At 40.9% G+C, this 16,492-nt stretch overlaps 1 protein-coding gene across 4 annotated transcripts in view; it reads left to right on the forward strand.

Moving 5' to 3' along the window:
- The window catches only part of LOC149473310 (inactive dipeptidyl peptidase 10-like), a 243,126-nt gene that overhangs the window by 72,574 nt on the left and 154,060 nt on the right, over nt 1-16,492 (forward strand). For all 4 annotated transcript variants that reach the window (XR_016313081.1, XR_016313082.1, XM_089679770.1 and 1 more), the window contains exons 4-5: nt 1,441-1,535; nt 10,298-10,372. Coding sequence is in view for 2 of the 4 variants with exons in the window: in XM_089679770.1 (XP_089535896.1) it covers nt 1,441-1,535; nt 10,298-10,372 (170 nt within the window). In the remaining 2 variants the exon portion in view is untranslated. The remainder of the gene's footprint in view (nt 1-1,440; nt 1,536-10,297; nt 10,373-16,492) is intronic.

A 16,492-nucleotide genomic window follows, 5' to 3' on the forward strand; every position in this document is an offset into this window, starting at 1 on the left:
TGTTAGTTAAAGTGGTACTTTATCCATAACAACTTGCTAAAAAATAATGTTCTTTAGCAAGGAACATACATTCCACATTAATAATTATGCTACCAAAATTATTGTGTGCTGTAAACTGCATCCAGCATTGTTCCTGTTTATTCTTGCTGGAGGCTGCCATTTTGCTGAAGCCCAGAGCCCCTGAGCAGCAGTAAATCTTTAGGCTGTCAGCAAATAGGTCTCTACAAATTCGGCACAGTGTCAAAAAATAGAAAGCAACTGAGCAAGTGCACAGTAGAGTGAGACATGTATTACTGGATTTTAAGCAGCATAGGCATTTATTTTTAATGTTTTACATTAGCAGGACTTCATTTTCTGACTAAAGGTCCACTTTAAATCAGATTTGTATCTATGTTAGAGGGTTGTATGGTTTATATGTTTCCTCGATATGTCTCTTTATTATCCAAACATACTAGATATGGAAAATATTAAGTTATCATATCAGTTTTGGGTAGACAGTTGTACGCCAAAGTGTGTCAAAGCTTAATTTAGGATGTGGGCAGTGGTAGTATGGGGGAGGGGAAGTGGGGTTGGGGGAAAGGGACACCACCATTCTACTTATGTGCTGTACAACCAGGAGCTTTAAGGAGATCATCCTACTGTTGCATCACAGGGAAAGAGGAAGCTGCCGGGTCTTACCAATCAGTCATATAAGGATTAGCTGGACATAGGCTTTAAAGTCTCCATGGGTAAAATTTAAAACCCTATATTCGTTTCCAAATTGAATTTTATTTATTTTTAGCTTACTCCTTTTATCCTGAACTCCTTTTATCATGAAGTTTGTAAACCTAGTTTGGGAAGAATCACAAACATTTACTTTCTTAAATGCAGTGATACATAGTCTCTATGCCCCATTAAAAGGCACTGCTGTGTCACACATTTCACAGAGCCTGCCTTCTGAACTACAGAGGTGCTGAGAGGAGGAGTTTCAGAAGGCAGACATCATCACTGTTTGATATACAGTATAATACTTAGAATCTGAAAGTAAACCAAAGGAAAGCTCATGGAGATGCTGCAAATTAGAGATTCTACAAAGTTGTGGAAGGAGATGGCCAACAGATAGGCAACACTCATAACATGCAAGGAGATTTTTCAAGTAAGCTTATATTTGATTGTCGAAATAACTATTGTTTGTATGGCTATTATAATGCTGACGCTATAAAGGAAAAGCGTATACTGTCACTATAAATCTCCTTTAAGCCATTGCTAATATATAAGTAATACCTTAGATTGTACACCCCTTGAGGGCTAGGGACTGATGTGAATGTATAATATATATGTAAAGCACTGTGTAAATTGATGGTGCTATACAAGTACCTGTAATAAATAAATAAAAATAAGAAATAGTACCCAGGACTAATCAATGCACCTGTAATATTAAAATTTATTCTCTCCACATAGATTCTGAAATTATTCTGGAAACCAAAGATGGAAATCTAATTCGACAGAACTTGGAAACAAAAAAGTCTAATGTATTACTTAATAATGTCACCTTTGTAAGTACAATTATAAGCTGTTTATATCGGCTAAAATAAATGCTTGTCAAAATAACACGTTTATATCATATCTAGTTCTTCTTATTAAAATATATCTAATGTCAAAAGGTTTTTTTCTACTTTTGGATAGAGTAGTGGAAATGTTAAAACTCCAGTCACTCTTTATTGCTTTCTTTATTCCCACAAGGTAGATTCACCCTATTCATTCATCTCTATCTGTCCTGGTAACCATTGTCACTGGGACAGAAAGTATTGGGAAATTTGTTACTTGGACAGGAAGAGAGGTAAATAGAGGAAGGCAAAAAAACTGCGTAAGGCTGGGATCACACTGGTGCTTGATCTGACTTTCAGTGCAATTATGTAGTGCTACTTGGATGCAACTTAAACCCCTGGATGCCGAGCGCACGCAAATATATGGCCTCTCAGCGTCTGGGCCTTGACGCCGAGCAGTCGCATATTTGCATTCAATTAAAAATTACATATGTGCTGAGAGCGTGCACCCTGTGCACTCCCAGCACATTTGTCCACGACTCCCGGAAAGGTTCCGATCTCCCCTTTCAATCGGGACCTTTTCCGATCATGTGACCGCCGTGATGGCGAATCACGGCGGTTACATGATGCTAAAACCCCGCCCTGCCTCGCCTCCGGGCTTCTGAAACTCTAAAAGGGCCAGGAGGTGCCGGCGCAAAAAGATTAATAAGGTGCAGGGGTGGACTGACAACTCATGGGGCCCCCGGACAATAGGGGATCATGGGGCCTTTGTGTCCTTGCCCACACTCAAACCACACCCAAAAAAGCCTATGAAAGGTACCAGGTACATCTCATGGGGCCCCCTACTAACCACGGGCCCTCGGGCAGTGCCCGAGTTCCCCAATGGTCAATCCGCCCCTGATAAGGTGTGTATATTCAGTGGGGCCAAAATCCCACTGGAATTGCACTAAAATAGCGCAGGAAGCATTTCCAAAAATGACTCCGTGTTGAGTTGCATTGATGTGAACAGACACCATTGAAAACAATGTGATTTCCCTTGTCATGTCATTCTGTATTACTCAAGTCACATCTGAAATCACACTAGTATAAACCAGGCACTAGAGGGGAAATATCCCCAGTGGAAAACAGGCTGAAACTAAAAATTAAAAAAACGCCTTTAGATACATTTAAACTCTTGTTCCTAGATATATTCATTATATGTCAGTTGTAAAATAAATGCTATCCCCTTCAAACGTACATAGCACTAATTATCTCCTAGCAGTTTACAAGAAAGCAATAATCATAAGCTGCAAAAAAGGAGTATCTCTTGTAATTATCAGGCTCTCTGAGCCCAGCTTTATTCGGTAAAGCATGACAAATTGCAGTGCGGGTATGCTAAATGCAGTAAAGCAAAGCATTCAACAGTTGGTCATTTAGAAATCTTTTCACAGAACTGACAATTGCTACCCTCTGATTGGCTGCCATGGGTTACTATACTGTGTGCAATGTCTTTGCTCTTATTGAATAAACCTGTTATTGCCTCATACGCCTAGCTGGTTAAATTCATAATAAAAAAGTGTGTGTAACTTTTGGCTAAGTGAAAGATCTATGAAAGTGCATTTAAAACTCAAAATAAATATGTAATATATTGCAGTTTACCAGTCCGCAGATGATGTGGATGCTTTAATCTTAGATTCTAAGCTCCAAGGAGCTTGTATTGTTACTGTATTGTCTCCCTTTACATTGTAAAGTGCTGAGCAAACTGATGGCACTATATAAATCCTGTATAATAATAATATTTTATTTTTAGGCTTTTCACTTTATAATGCTTGGAATAACATTATTCCTATGTCTTCCTGTCTATACTTACTAAGGTCTGGCTGGCCGATTCTTTTACTTTTCCTGCAATTTTAACTCCAATAAAGACAGAACAACAACTTTATGGCAAAATTTGTGGAATTCACGTTTCATGCATTTAAAACCTCTGCAGTGCCCTACTACAAATTGTGACACCTCACCTGCCACCCAATGACTGAAGATGCCAGCCAGTTAAGACCTCTCAAGCTCCACGAAGACCTGTATGCTTCCAGCCCCAGAGCTCCCAGCTGGGCCCTGTCTGCACTGGAAATGTATCCCTTTTCTATTTTCTGCTTGCAGTACTAGACTCTCTGCATTTCTTTCTGCAACATCCTCCTAGCCTCACTGACTATCCTTGCCTTGGCTAGAAAGTCTCTACTTTCTCTCTGGTAGATTGCAAACAAAATTCTAAGTTTATTTCAATGCCTAGGAAAGGCGAGCATGTAGTGAGATACTGTACATTTTTTGGCTGCCACCAGTATCCCAAAGTCTTTGGCAGAGTGACCATTTGGAAGCTTGGGCACTGCCCGAGGGCCCAGGGTCAGTAGGGGGCCCCATGAGATGCCCCTGGTACCTTTTTCATAGGCTTTTTTGAGTTTGGGCAAGGACACGGGGCACCATGATCCCCTATTGCCCGGGGGCCCCATGAGTTGTCAGTCCGCCCCTGGTCCTTAGATACTGGCAGCAGGATCTCACATTCAAAAGTATCCCCCTTACCTATTAGCCAAAAACCATCCAAGTTGTGCACCACTTTACCCACTTTGTTCTACACGCCTTTGCAGGAAAGGCCTAAAGGACTCAAATAGTAAACAAGATATATCACACACCATGGGTAGACATAAATCCATGTAGAATTAACAATTAAACAGAACATTATATACACCTTTTTTTCCCCGTTTTATAGGTGGTTACATACCATCTATTATCAGCTGCATAAGAGCTGGTGGAGAAGAAACAGCAGCATACTGATCTTCCCAGTGAAAGGCTGTGCAGGGGAGACATGTCAGCACAAGTCTGATCATTGGTGGAGAGCACACTGAGTTCCCAGCATAGCTGGAGAACTGTCCATGTGTGCTCTCATGTTTAGTATAGTCCATTTTATTAGGAAAGAAGAGAGACTGGCAGGAACACCAGGGATTTCACACAAAGGAAGTAATACAAAGAGAACAGGATACTTTTTCATACAAGTACATGGTACAGCAGGCACATATCAGGAATATGAAATGTTGGGTTTACATATTCTTTAAGCTAGTAGCCTCAATGCAGAGTCAGTTGCTATTTTTAACAGTTGAGCATTTTTCCCCATTTCCCTCACCAAGCCTTTTGCTTCTTAAAAAGCTGTTCCCAGTTCTCAAAGTGGGGGGACATCGTTTAGCTTTTGCTATCACCTGGGCCAAATATATTTTGGATGTATGGATGAAAGATATTTTGACTAGGGTTTCAGGGTTTCCACTCAAACCTATTCACTGCCCTCATTGTGGATCTAACATAACTCACTGAGGTTAATTTACTAAAAGCAAATAGACTGTGCACTTTGCAAGTGCAGTTGCTACAGAGCTTAGTAAATGAGGGGAAGCGTTGCTGACTTCCATCATCCAATCATGTGCAAGCAAAATGCATTTTTTTAAATTCTCCTTGTACAGTACAGTTGTGACCAAAATTATTCAACCCCCAATGCTGTAAAGGGGTTTAGGGACTATAGTGTACATTTGGAATTGTATTCAGAATCAAATCCTACAAGGACGTTGTAACTACCCAAATGCAACTAAAATGACATCAATTGTTTATGTAATACAGTAGTAAATGGTTCTTATGTGGTTTCTTCATTGCCACAATTATTCAACCCCTTAAAGACTACCACTCTGAAGAACAGAGGTTCATACAGGTGCTTTCCATCAGGTATTGAAAACACCTGTGGATGTCACCGAGCAGCAATCAAGCATAATAAGCACCAATTAGGCAGCTTTAAAATGACTGTGATACTCAGCTCCTTCTAGACATTTACTGGTGTGGTTACAAACATGGTGAAGGCAAGAGAATGGTCCAGGAAGACAAGAGAAGAGGTGATTTCTCTTCACAGGAAGGGCAATGGCTATAAGAAGATTGCAAAGATGTTAAACATACCAAGAGACACCTTAGGAAGCATCATTCGCAAATTCAAGGCAAAGGGCACTGTTGAAACGCTACCTGGTCGTGGCAGAAAGAAGATGCTGACTTCGACTGCTGTGCGCTACCTGAAGCGTAGAGTGGAGAGAAGTCCCCGTGTGACTGCTGAGGAACTGAGAAAAGATTTGTCAGATGTGGGTACAGAAGTTTCAGCCCAGACAATAAGACGCACACTGCGTAATGAAGGCCTCCGTGCCAGAACTCCCAGGCGTACCCCCTTGCTGTCTCCAAAGAATAAGAAGAGTCGACTGCAGTATGCCAAAAGCCATGTGGACAAACCACAAAAGTTGTGGGATAGTGTTCTGTGGACTGATGAAACAAAATTAGAACTGTTTGGGCCCATGGATCAACGCTATGTTTGGAGGAGGAAGAACAAGGCCTATGATGAAAAGAACACCTTGCCTACTGTGAAGCATGGTGGAGGGTCAATCATGCTTTGGGGCTGTTTTGCTTCTGCAGGTACAGGGAAGCTTCAGCGTGTGCAAGGTACCATGAATTCTCTTCAGTACCAGGAGATATTGGATGGAAACGTGATGCAGTCCGTCACACACCTGAGGCTTGGGAGACGTTGGACCTTTCAACAGGACAATGATCCCAAGCATACCTCCAAGTCCACTAGAGCATGGTTGCAGAGGAAAGGCTGGAACATTTTGGAGTGGCCATCGCAGTCACCAGACTTAAATCCGATTGAGAACCTCTGGTGGGACTTAAAGAAAGCAGTTGCAGTGCGCAAGCCTAAGAATGTGACTGAACTGGAGGCCTTTGCCCATGAAGAATGGGCGAAGATACCCGTAGATCGCTGCAAGACACTTGTGTCAAGCTATGCTTCACGTTTAAAAGCTGTTATAACTGTAAAAGGATGCTGTACTAAGTACTAAGATTGAATGTCACTTGGGGGTTGAATAAAACTGATAATGCTGTGAGCACAGAAAAGACATTTGTGGTTATTTCATTATAACTGTTATGTTATATTTGTCTGACCTACAAGTGCCTCTTTAATGTAAATGTAAGCAAGATGACTGAATGATCAAAAGCAATGTCAAACTGGCCAAAACACTCAATTTCAGTGGGGGTTGAATAATTTTGGTCACAACTGTATATGATTGTGAATTCTTTGCAAAGTGAAGATTTGCCTCATTTACTAAGCTCTACTGTAGAGCAACTGCCCTTGCGAAGTGCACAGTCTATTTGCCTTTAGTAAATCAACCTCAATGTCTTCATTTAGGTGCAGATTGAATCTATCAGTCATTGCTTCCTTCCATCTGGATTTTCTGGCTTGTGTGGACATAAAAGATGCCTACTTGCATATCCCCATCTTTTGAGAGCATCAACACTACCTGTGTTTTCTTTGGGCACGCTTCCCTACAAGTTTGTTACCGCTTCCCTACACGTTTGTTACCCTTCCCATTGATCAGTCCACTGAATCTCAGGTCTTCACCACAATGATTGCCCCTGTATTTGCTCTGCTTCATTCCTAGGGCACAACCATATTGAGTTACTTGGATGAGCTTTTCCTGAGAAAACAGTCAGCAAAGGCCTTGTCTGAAAATATTAATCAAACTGTTCAGATTCTGCATAGGTTTGATTGGGTCCTGAACCATCAGAATTTACAGCTGCAACCAGTTCATTGCTTTGAGTATCTAGGTCTCCTTCTAGATACAGCTCAGTGCAGTTTTCTTTTGCATGACATACTCCTGACTCTCTGCTCCAGGGTTCAGTCTCTGCTGTCCAGGCCAATCCTCTGATTTTGTATTAGGGGTCTGGGCTTAATGGCTGCCTCCTTCAAAGCAGTTCTGTATGTCCAATTTCACTCTAGACTGTTGCAACTCAACATTTGGGCTGTGTGGGTCAAGAAGACAATTTCTGTTGAGAATCACATGCATCTGAAGTCCAGGAACAGTTTATCCCTGGCTTACGAATTCCAGCTTTGGAGTCGTGGTAATCCTTCTGTTCAGAAGTTTAGAAGATTCTCACAATGGACTTCGGTCTAATAGGCTGGGAAGGAGTACTAGATATCCTTTCAGTGCATGTTGGTTGCTGGAGGTAGCTCATCTTCCAATCAACATACTAGAACTCAGAGTGATTTTGAGTTATTTATTCAGTGTTGGATGTCTCAACTGCAGGGTCATCCAACTTGGATTCAGTTGGACAATACCACAGCACAGGTGTAAGTCAATGTCAGGGCAGGGGCCGAGGAACGGACAGGCAGGCCTAACAATGTAACGCACTGGCTGACGACAACCACCACCCACAGACCGAAGTCCCTCAGGGCGTGGAGTCTAAGTCCCAGGCTGCCCTTCACCAGGGCCCCTGATAGTGGGGATGGACTTGACGCAGCCAGGAACCAGGTCGCGGCCCCCGAGACACCTCAGCTGCGGTAATGGCCGCCGCCAATGGCGTGTAGCTGGTGGAAGAGACAAAAGAGTAGTCAGACAAGCCGGGTCAACAACAACAGGACAAAACAGTACAGGACAGCAGACGAGAATCACAGGTCACGAGCCGGGTTCAGCAACAGAGGGTCAGATCAAAGGAGAATACAAAGAATAGTCAAGTACAAGCCGAATCAGATACCAGGAGAGTCACGAGAGTCAGAACAGAGTAATAGCAACACAAAGACACAAGACACAAGTGCAAAGAGCATGTGCGGGCCACAGGCTTATATGTCATCAACCACACCCCTCTGGGGGATGGACCACAGAGACCTGAAGGCATAAAAGGATTCCCACCATGCACAGCAGAATCCAAGATGGACGCCAGCACATGGAGTAACACAACCTCAGGGAAAAGGTAGGACCTTGACAGTCAACCATAAAGATAAACGAGACATCTCTTGATTCAAAGATAGGGGGACTGGATTCAGGCTTGGAACTTTGCATTTCAGCACTATCAGCCCTGCACATTCCAGGCAAGGACAACTGGCAAGTGGACTTTCTCAGTCCCAATGTCTGGAACTTTGGAAACTGGTCTCCTCCATTGGGGATATTTAAAAAAACTCTATTACAGGTGAGGAACACCAGACATGGACCTCCTGGCTTCCAGATTCATAAACAAATTGAGCAGGTTTGTCTCCGGGTCTAGAAACCCTCTAGCCCTAGCAGTGAATGTCAAATGACTCTGTAGGATCAGTTCAACCTGATCTATGCTTTTCCTCCTCTAATACCCCTTCTTCATCTGCTTTGCAGAATCGAAAAAAGGAGGCATTCCAGAACTACTCATTGCACCAAACTGGCCGAGGTGAATGTGTTATTTGTACCTCATCAGTCTCCTAGCAGATTCTCTGCGGGCTCTCCTAGATCACCCAGATTTTCTGTCCCCAAGACCAGTTTACTACCTTGCTTCATGGTTGCTGGTTCTACAGCATTGCCGTTGAAGCTCAGGTCCTAAATGATAGAGGCCTATCTGTTTCAAATATTCCTAAACTCCTAAAAGCTATGAAATCATCCTCCACAGGTCTACCAGCACACATGAAAAGCATACTTCACAAGGTGCGAGGCAAGAAATTACAGTAAGTACAAAAATCCTGTTTTTTCTGTACTTGCCAAAAATGTATTTAGCCTTAAATGGTAAACTAAGGCAATGACCATATTTAAAGGACTGGTAAGCTGCAATATATTATATTTTTGTTTTTAAGTTTGGATACACATTAATGGTCAAACAATTACTTATTATTATCAATGAAAACTAAAGCTGACACTGTACAGCAGTTTTCATAAAGCACAAGCTACCTGTCAAAAATGCGGACACTTCAATCTGGTAAAAATGTCTATCAATTACCGATGTTACATACCTTGGGCCTGATTATTCTTATGCAGTGAACCCTGTACTGTCCAGGGCTAAAAGAATTTTACATATATGCCCCATATCCTAATGTTGTGGTATAGCTAACAGTAGTTAGTTATATTCAGCTGGACTTCTCTACTGAAGAAACTGCTTGGATAAGCAGGGAAACATCATCAACAAAATATAACAAGTTCAACTGAATGTGACTAAGTAATACTAGACATTTATAGGCATGTTATTGCATTTTTCATTTGGAAAATGATAGTCCATTAGCAGGCTTTTTAATTTCCTTGACCATATAAAAACCTTAACCATTGTTCTGTACACATGCAACCTGTACAACTGCAAATGCAATTGTTATACAGAGATTGGGATAGCTTATTGAAACACCAAAACATAATTTGGCTAACCATTCACAGGTAGAGTATTGCCAGAAGCCACAAACAAATTAGAGAACTTTCTGTTATCGTGGACATAGCCAAGCTAACCCTGACTCAAATTACTGTCTTCCATAGTTTTATATAGCTAAACAGATTGTGGAAAGATTTTCCAACCAGCATGAAAATGCTTGCAACTGAAGCCAAGGACATATTGGTAGCAACTTTGGATAAGGTACATGACATGAGATTTGGCTTGCCATAGACTGTATACTATTGATCAATTACTGTCTGAATACAAATGTCAGAGTTTTCCAAACCTTAAAGCAGTATTAAACCCAAAAGCAAACATTTATTATTGTGCAGCAATTGTTCTAAAAAAAAAAAAAAAAAAAAAAAAAAGTTGCAAAACAAAACGCAAGCTAAGATAAATGTAATTCTTAAAACACTTTGGGGAATTTTGTAATCTGAAGACATTATTCTAAAGTAACTTTGGAATTAGAATAAATATTTCCACAGGGTAGTTCTTCACTAATTTCATCAATAGGCCATACTGTTAAATCTTTGGTGCACCTATAGCTCTCTGCTTGAAACATTACCTTTTTTTGACAGTTGTCTCTCCAGACATCCCATGCCAGACTATCTGCAGATCTTCAGAACTTGCTGCTGGCATCCAAAAGCCAAAAGGTAGGAAGATATATATAGCGCTGGCAATTCCTTTTTTTTTTTAACATGGTCTGTAAGTCATTAAAAAAATTTCAGGATCTCAGAATATCAAATAACCTACATTTTGAGTCATATGAATGTCTGAAATTCCAGGATGAGCACCAGAGTTTGTAGACTGATTTTACCAAAACATGCATTAGCTGCCATAGACAGACCATTAAAGTTATTTTAAAAACATGACTACAACAAAAATGACAGCAATCATTCCTCTTACTACCCCATCTGTAGACCCCTCCTAAATAGCTGCTAGGATTAAGTAAATTTATTATCCAGTGGAGCTGCATTCTTGTTAGGTAAATTTAGTTTGGCTTACTGTAATTAATGTGGCTGTTTGTGATTGTTTAGGTATGTTCTGTGTTTCACAGGCTGCAGGTTTGATCATTCCTCCTGCAATCCAGAATTATCTGGGCGGTTCTGGAACATAGGTGTGGAGTAAGGCAAATGATCAGCAAATCCCTCTGGGAAAAGGGCACAGATGGCTGTTGGGAAAGAGTATAAATAGTTTGACACCTGGAACAGAATTGTCTTATCCCTGAGGAGGAGATCACAGTTTGGGGCGAGGGGTGGGCCCCCCAAGCCACCTGCCACATGTTTGCTGATGATCACAATTTCAGCTGAGTGAGCTGGGGGCCGGGTTTTGCTGGAAGTTGCTGGAGCTGACTTAGAGGACCTGTCGTCTGTGGATCTGGTCTGGTATCACAGGAAGAAAGTGTCTGGAAGACTTTGTGGAAGGAGGCAGCCAATCGTCTTAAGTTGTAAGAGATCCTAGAGACTGTTGCTACCACTCAGCTGTGTGTTTAAAGGGGAAACAGTGTCCAGTGTCCTGAAGAGCTTAGTCTGTTTAATTCCTTGTGAAAGGACTTTGCTTGGACTGTCTAGAGAGGAAAATGAATCTCCTCAGGTTGCTACGTAAACACTTAGTCCATCCCTTTACCTGTGCAAGGACTGGGCTCACAGTTTTACAGAAGACAAAGTGTCCTCCTGTTTGTACATAATTTTGGAGTATCCCACTCAATTCCTTATCCCCACCCAAAAATAAAAAACACCAAAAAAATACCCCTGGATTGTTTTTTGAGCCAAAGGATTGACAGTGACCATGTGCCTGGCTGAGAAGCAACTATTTGGAAAAGAATCCTGGGAATCTTTCTAGCACCTTCTATGGGGGTTGCTCTACACATCTACCAGTACTTGTGCATGTATACTGTTATAAGTGTTCTCTTGCTACTGTTATTATATAACAGCTCTCTAGATATCAGAGATATTCCTAGATGTCAGAGGTGGGGTGGTGATGGCATATTCTCTACGTCATCCAATCAGAGAATGCTTTGCATTGGAATGGTGCCAGTGCTGAGTGGCCAACCTCCTGTGTGCACAATACAGCAGTGCATCCGCTTGGCATGGGACCCAAAAGCTAGTGGAAATCACTGTAGCAGGGGTGCCTACTACATTTATTTACCATTCCACAGGTATTGTTTATGCATAGTGTGACAGTACAAGGCAATGGACATAGAAATGACACAGGATTCAGTTGCAGTTTGGGAAGCTCTGGAGTATTTGTTATGAGCAGAGAAAGCTGTGTTTTAAGCTTTCCATGGTTTTTGTAGTCCTGGATTGGGGCCTGGAGTTTGAAGGTTCCAAGATGACTTGGGAAGGATGGAACCTTTAATCGTGTGTCCGGGTTTTGAAGACCTGCAGGCTGTGTGGATACACAGGTGTTGTGTCCTGGCCAGTAGGCACCCAAATGGGAGGATTTCAGGAAGAATGGAGTGTCCCTAACCTGTCCCTGCTCATCTGGAACCTTTTCCTGCCACTATTCACTTTCCCTGACAGACAGGTAACCTGAGCAAGTGTCTTAAATAGACTCTGCCTGACCCCAGAGTCACATGGGGTGACAGCATCCAACCGGATAGCTTTCCCAGCGACCCAGGAAACCATAGAGGAGCATCATTCCTCTTGACCTCCACTGCAACTCAGATTCTGAGATTGCATTCATTGTTGGGGGGATTCTTTACTACAGGACTGGGAAACTTTGGACAGCTCTGCTGATCTGGGAGACCAAGAGAGGGTCTGGGAGGCTTAGAAAGTTGAGGCAGCTAGTGAGTCCAGGGGCCTGGAGGGAGTCTGGAAGTGTGGGGAAAAGTGAGCAAGCTCGGAGGGCTGGAGAACCCTTTTTAGAGGCCAGGAGTGGGCCTGTGCAGTGAGGTGCTGGAACTAAGTCTGAGTGATATTACACATCCCTTTGTCCACATGGAGCTTAAAGGATAAGTTTACCTTTCGTAACTTGTTACATGTTACACCCATATTCAGGGTGTAATATGTTACGAATGGACCAAACCCCGCTCCTCTCTGTGACAGGTAGTGGGGGATCATCTTCCTGCTGTCACAGTTTAAAAAAAAACGTGGCTGTGCGGGGCCGCATCATTCATTCACGTTGTTCTTTGAATGAATGAACTACAAGTCCCGACAGCCTTTTCAGCTGTCAGCTTGTAGTTCTCAATGAAGAGTGCTGTGGTAGTTCATTGATTCTTCCTGTCAGTATATCTGCTTGCCCGTACATTCCGGGCAAGCAGATATATTGACAAGTCTGCAGGAGACTTGCATGGCACCAGCGATCTGCTGATTGCCTTTGTGTGCAATGCCACTAGAACATCCTTGTGACCATCACTTTCTACTAGTGCAGGTTAGTCTTTACGCATTAAAGCAGGGTGAACCTAGGGACCTGGGGTCAGTACACAGCTAAGTACGAACCTATGTGGGGGGGCTGTCTGGCAAAATATCAACTCACCTTTGCAACATTTGTGAAGACATGTCCAAAATATAGATCTAAGATTTTGCTTTGCCCTCCATGATTATATTTCTTTATAATGTATAGAACTCATAATATAATATTGATATTTTTCTAGTGTTTACAAACTTATAAACCTTTTGGGGTGTTAATAAGCTGTTTTTTTTCCAGCTTTAATCTTTTTTTGTTTTTTTGCAATTTTAACATTCCATAATGCTTTTTAAACATCCTTAACATTTACTAGTGTAAATGCTTTATAAATAGTGTATACAGTATATCTATAAATATATAACTTTTTTTCTGATACTTGTCTTCAATGCTTTACAGAGAATACTAAAACATTCACATCAGTCATTGTCCTCAAAAGTGAGCCATTCTTTCATTTCAATGATGTTTATTCATTTTATCTTAGAAAAGAAGGTGTTACAAGCCAGTCCAGAAAATTATACATCCATTTTTCCACAAACTGCAACCCATCTGGGCTGATACAAGCAATGCACAATATACAATATTCCAGGACAATTGTCAGTCACTGATAGCCAAAAGGGTCCCATTGGGACTTGTAAATGTAAGGCCTGTAACAATAAGGTAAGAGAGAAAACGAAAACGAAAGTAAAACTTGTTATCAGGCCTGGCGTCAGAGACTACCATGACCTGTATGGCGGGTCGACTACCCTCCAATGTTCAGCAGGCCATAAGGGTAGACACTCCCCATGGCTTTTAGTTAACTATATCCAATACCAGGGAAAAAAACATAAAGGGAAAGAAATGTAGAAAAGAGGGAAGAAGGGAAGAGTGAAAAGAAAGATAGAAGAAGAAAAGAGAGGGAGAAGGAGGAAAGAAAGAAGTGAGCCGTTCTTTAGTTGGTTCAGCAACCACTTGCTCAACATTATTGTCTTGCAGTACAGATACAAACTGCATCCTTTACTAGAGCTGCTAGTTTCAATGTCCCAGTAGATGTGTAGATAGTTGAGATCACTCATAATAAAGACCCATTTCTGCTAGCTGTAATTTCATTTTGTAGTGATAATTGCACTTCAATACATTTATTTCTGTGGGATATTTTAAAACAAACTTCAATAAGAAAATTACAGCTATAACTTTTTCTTTTTATAGTTGCCAATGTAGACTCCACACTTTTACAGTCTTTATCTTAACCCCTTCCTGCAGCTGCCTCCCAGCACTTTAACAGGTTCTAAATGCCAGGAGGTGGGCCTCAATGCTTTTTGATATCCTCAATGCTGCCATCAAGAGAGAGTGAGGAAAGCTGTATATAGTGTAGTATTTTTAGTTTAAGACTAATGGAGCGGTATTGCACTTACATTCACATTAAAAATCCATGCCAATAGAAATGGATACCAGGAATGCCAGTCTGCATTCCACCTGCGTTCCAAACAACGGAAATTATGCCAAAAGGCATTGAGTTATCACAGAGATCTTAAAAGGATCCTCTGGCCACCACTTAAAAGGGACCAGGGGCCACTATTTGCTTCATGATACACATGATACACTGATGAAAAAGTACTATTTGACTTCTTTATAATCAGAAGTCAACACTATTTGGTGAGTGCAGTGTGCGTGTTTTTCTTCAAAGCACAGAAGAACGCACATAGTTTTGGGCACAAAGCATTATCATTTTATGGATTGATGACATAATATGGTTTAATGGTTATAGCACTTTATTCATAAGTAAAATACTGGATTTATGTTAAAGGTAGCACTGTCTTCATTCTGAAGGACTTTAATCTATGGCAGTGGGCATTTAGATGTCTTATTGATAGCAGCTTATTACATTTGTTCACTTTGAATTTTTGGTTTATCAGTTTATTTCTTGTTAGCAAATTTTTTTGTTGGTATTTTATTACTAATCACGGGTGTTCTAAAAATATATACACTTATAGAAAAGTGATTCAAATTGCTCACATGTGAACTGAGCCTAAGGCCTTGTTTACACCAATGCATTGTGCTTTTTGTCTGGTTTACAGTGCTTTTTGCATGTGTGTTTTTACCACGTTATGCATTTTTTTCAGCTTTTTTTTTTTCTGGTTAAAGTGGAATTTTTTTTGTTGCGGGGCAGAATAAAAACGCAGCAAAAACATGCCAAAACGCACTACATAAATTTCAGCAGATTCTCCATTGAACGCTATTGTAGCAAAAAAGCTGCTTTTTGCTTTTAAAAAAGTCTCTGACCCTTTCCAAAAATGCAGCAGCTCAAAAAAGCATAGATGTAAACTTGTACCATAGGAAACCATGTTAAATGGACTGCAGTGTGTTTCAACAAAAAGCGCTAAAAAACGTGTTAGTGTGACCCAGACCTAAAGGTCTATGTCAGTAAGATATATGCAGGCTGAAACACCTGATGGAGGCACTGTACTTCACAAGCAGGAATGGTGCAGTTTCCACCATCAGGTGTGTCCTAGCAGTTAGCAGAGCTTAGTGGTTATTCAACACCTATTGGCTGTTGTTAGGCTGCCTGATCCGGTCAGACCTGATCAGAAACTCCATCGAAAGCTATGGGCAGGTGGGTGTAAATACATGTGCATTCATTTACATACAGTATGCTTATCTCTGAATCCAATGAAAAAGTTCTGTATCTTTTTCCATTTTTTTTTTCAAACCTAAACATAATAGATCTTAGGTAGTCTGATGTAAATTGACTTTCTGAATGGAGCTCAACACTGAACAGACACAGATATCACAAAAGTGGCATCCATCACTTTCTGTTTCGAATCCGTCGGGGAGTCTGTTCACAGACGTCTTATGTTATTTCATCTATGGTATAACAGACTATTTCAGGATCTTGGAGGACAGCATCAGTGAATTTTCTGAAAAAATGTTTTTTCGGATTGTTAGAAAAAAAATATTCTGGAACCCAACATGTCTCACATAATTGAGAAATGATATATGTACCAAACTGCAGTTGCAGACCCCACAAGAATAACCTTCCTCATCTCCCTCTCCTAAATTGCCTCAAATAACACAAAGTATCAAAAATTGATTTATGCAATATACTGTGTACATACCAAAAAGCAAACTTTCTAATGCTTACTATTTATCTTTTATATTATGATATAATCAAGTGATAAATTGCAACTGTACAAATAATACAAACACAGCATGTTTTCATTACCTTTGCTGCATAAAATGAATCAAATGATTACAATTCAGAAACATCTTGGTAAGCCATTTTAAAACAATTGCAGTCATCTCTCTGATAATATTTTACTGTTCAAACAGGAACAAAAAACATTTCCCTAAACCACATTTAAAGAGAAACTGTTGTGATAATAATGGGG

The sequence above is a fragment of the Staurois parvus genome, unplaced genomic scaffold, assembly GCF_062004578.1.
Source record: "Staurois parvus isolate SC_StPar_1 unplaced genomic scaffold, SC_StPar_1.0 ptg000017l, whole genome shotgun sequence".
In the NCBI taxonomy this organism is placed as follows: Eukaryota; Metazoa; Chordata; class Amphibia; order Anura; family Ranidae; genus Staurois; species Staurois parvus.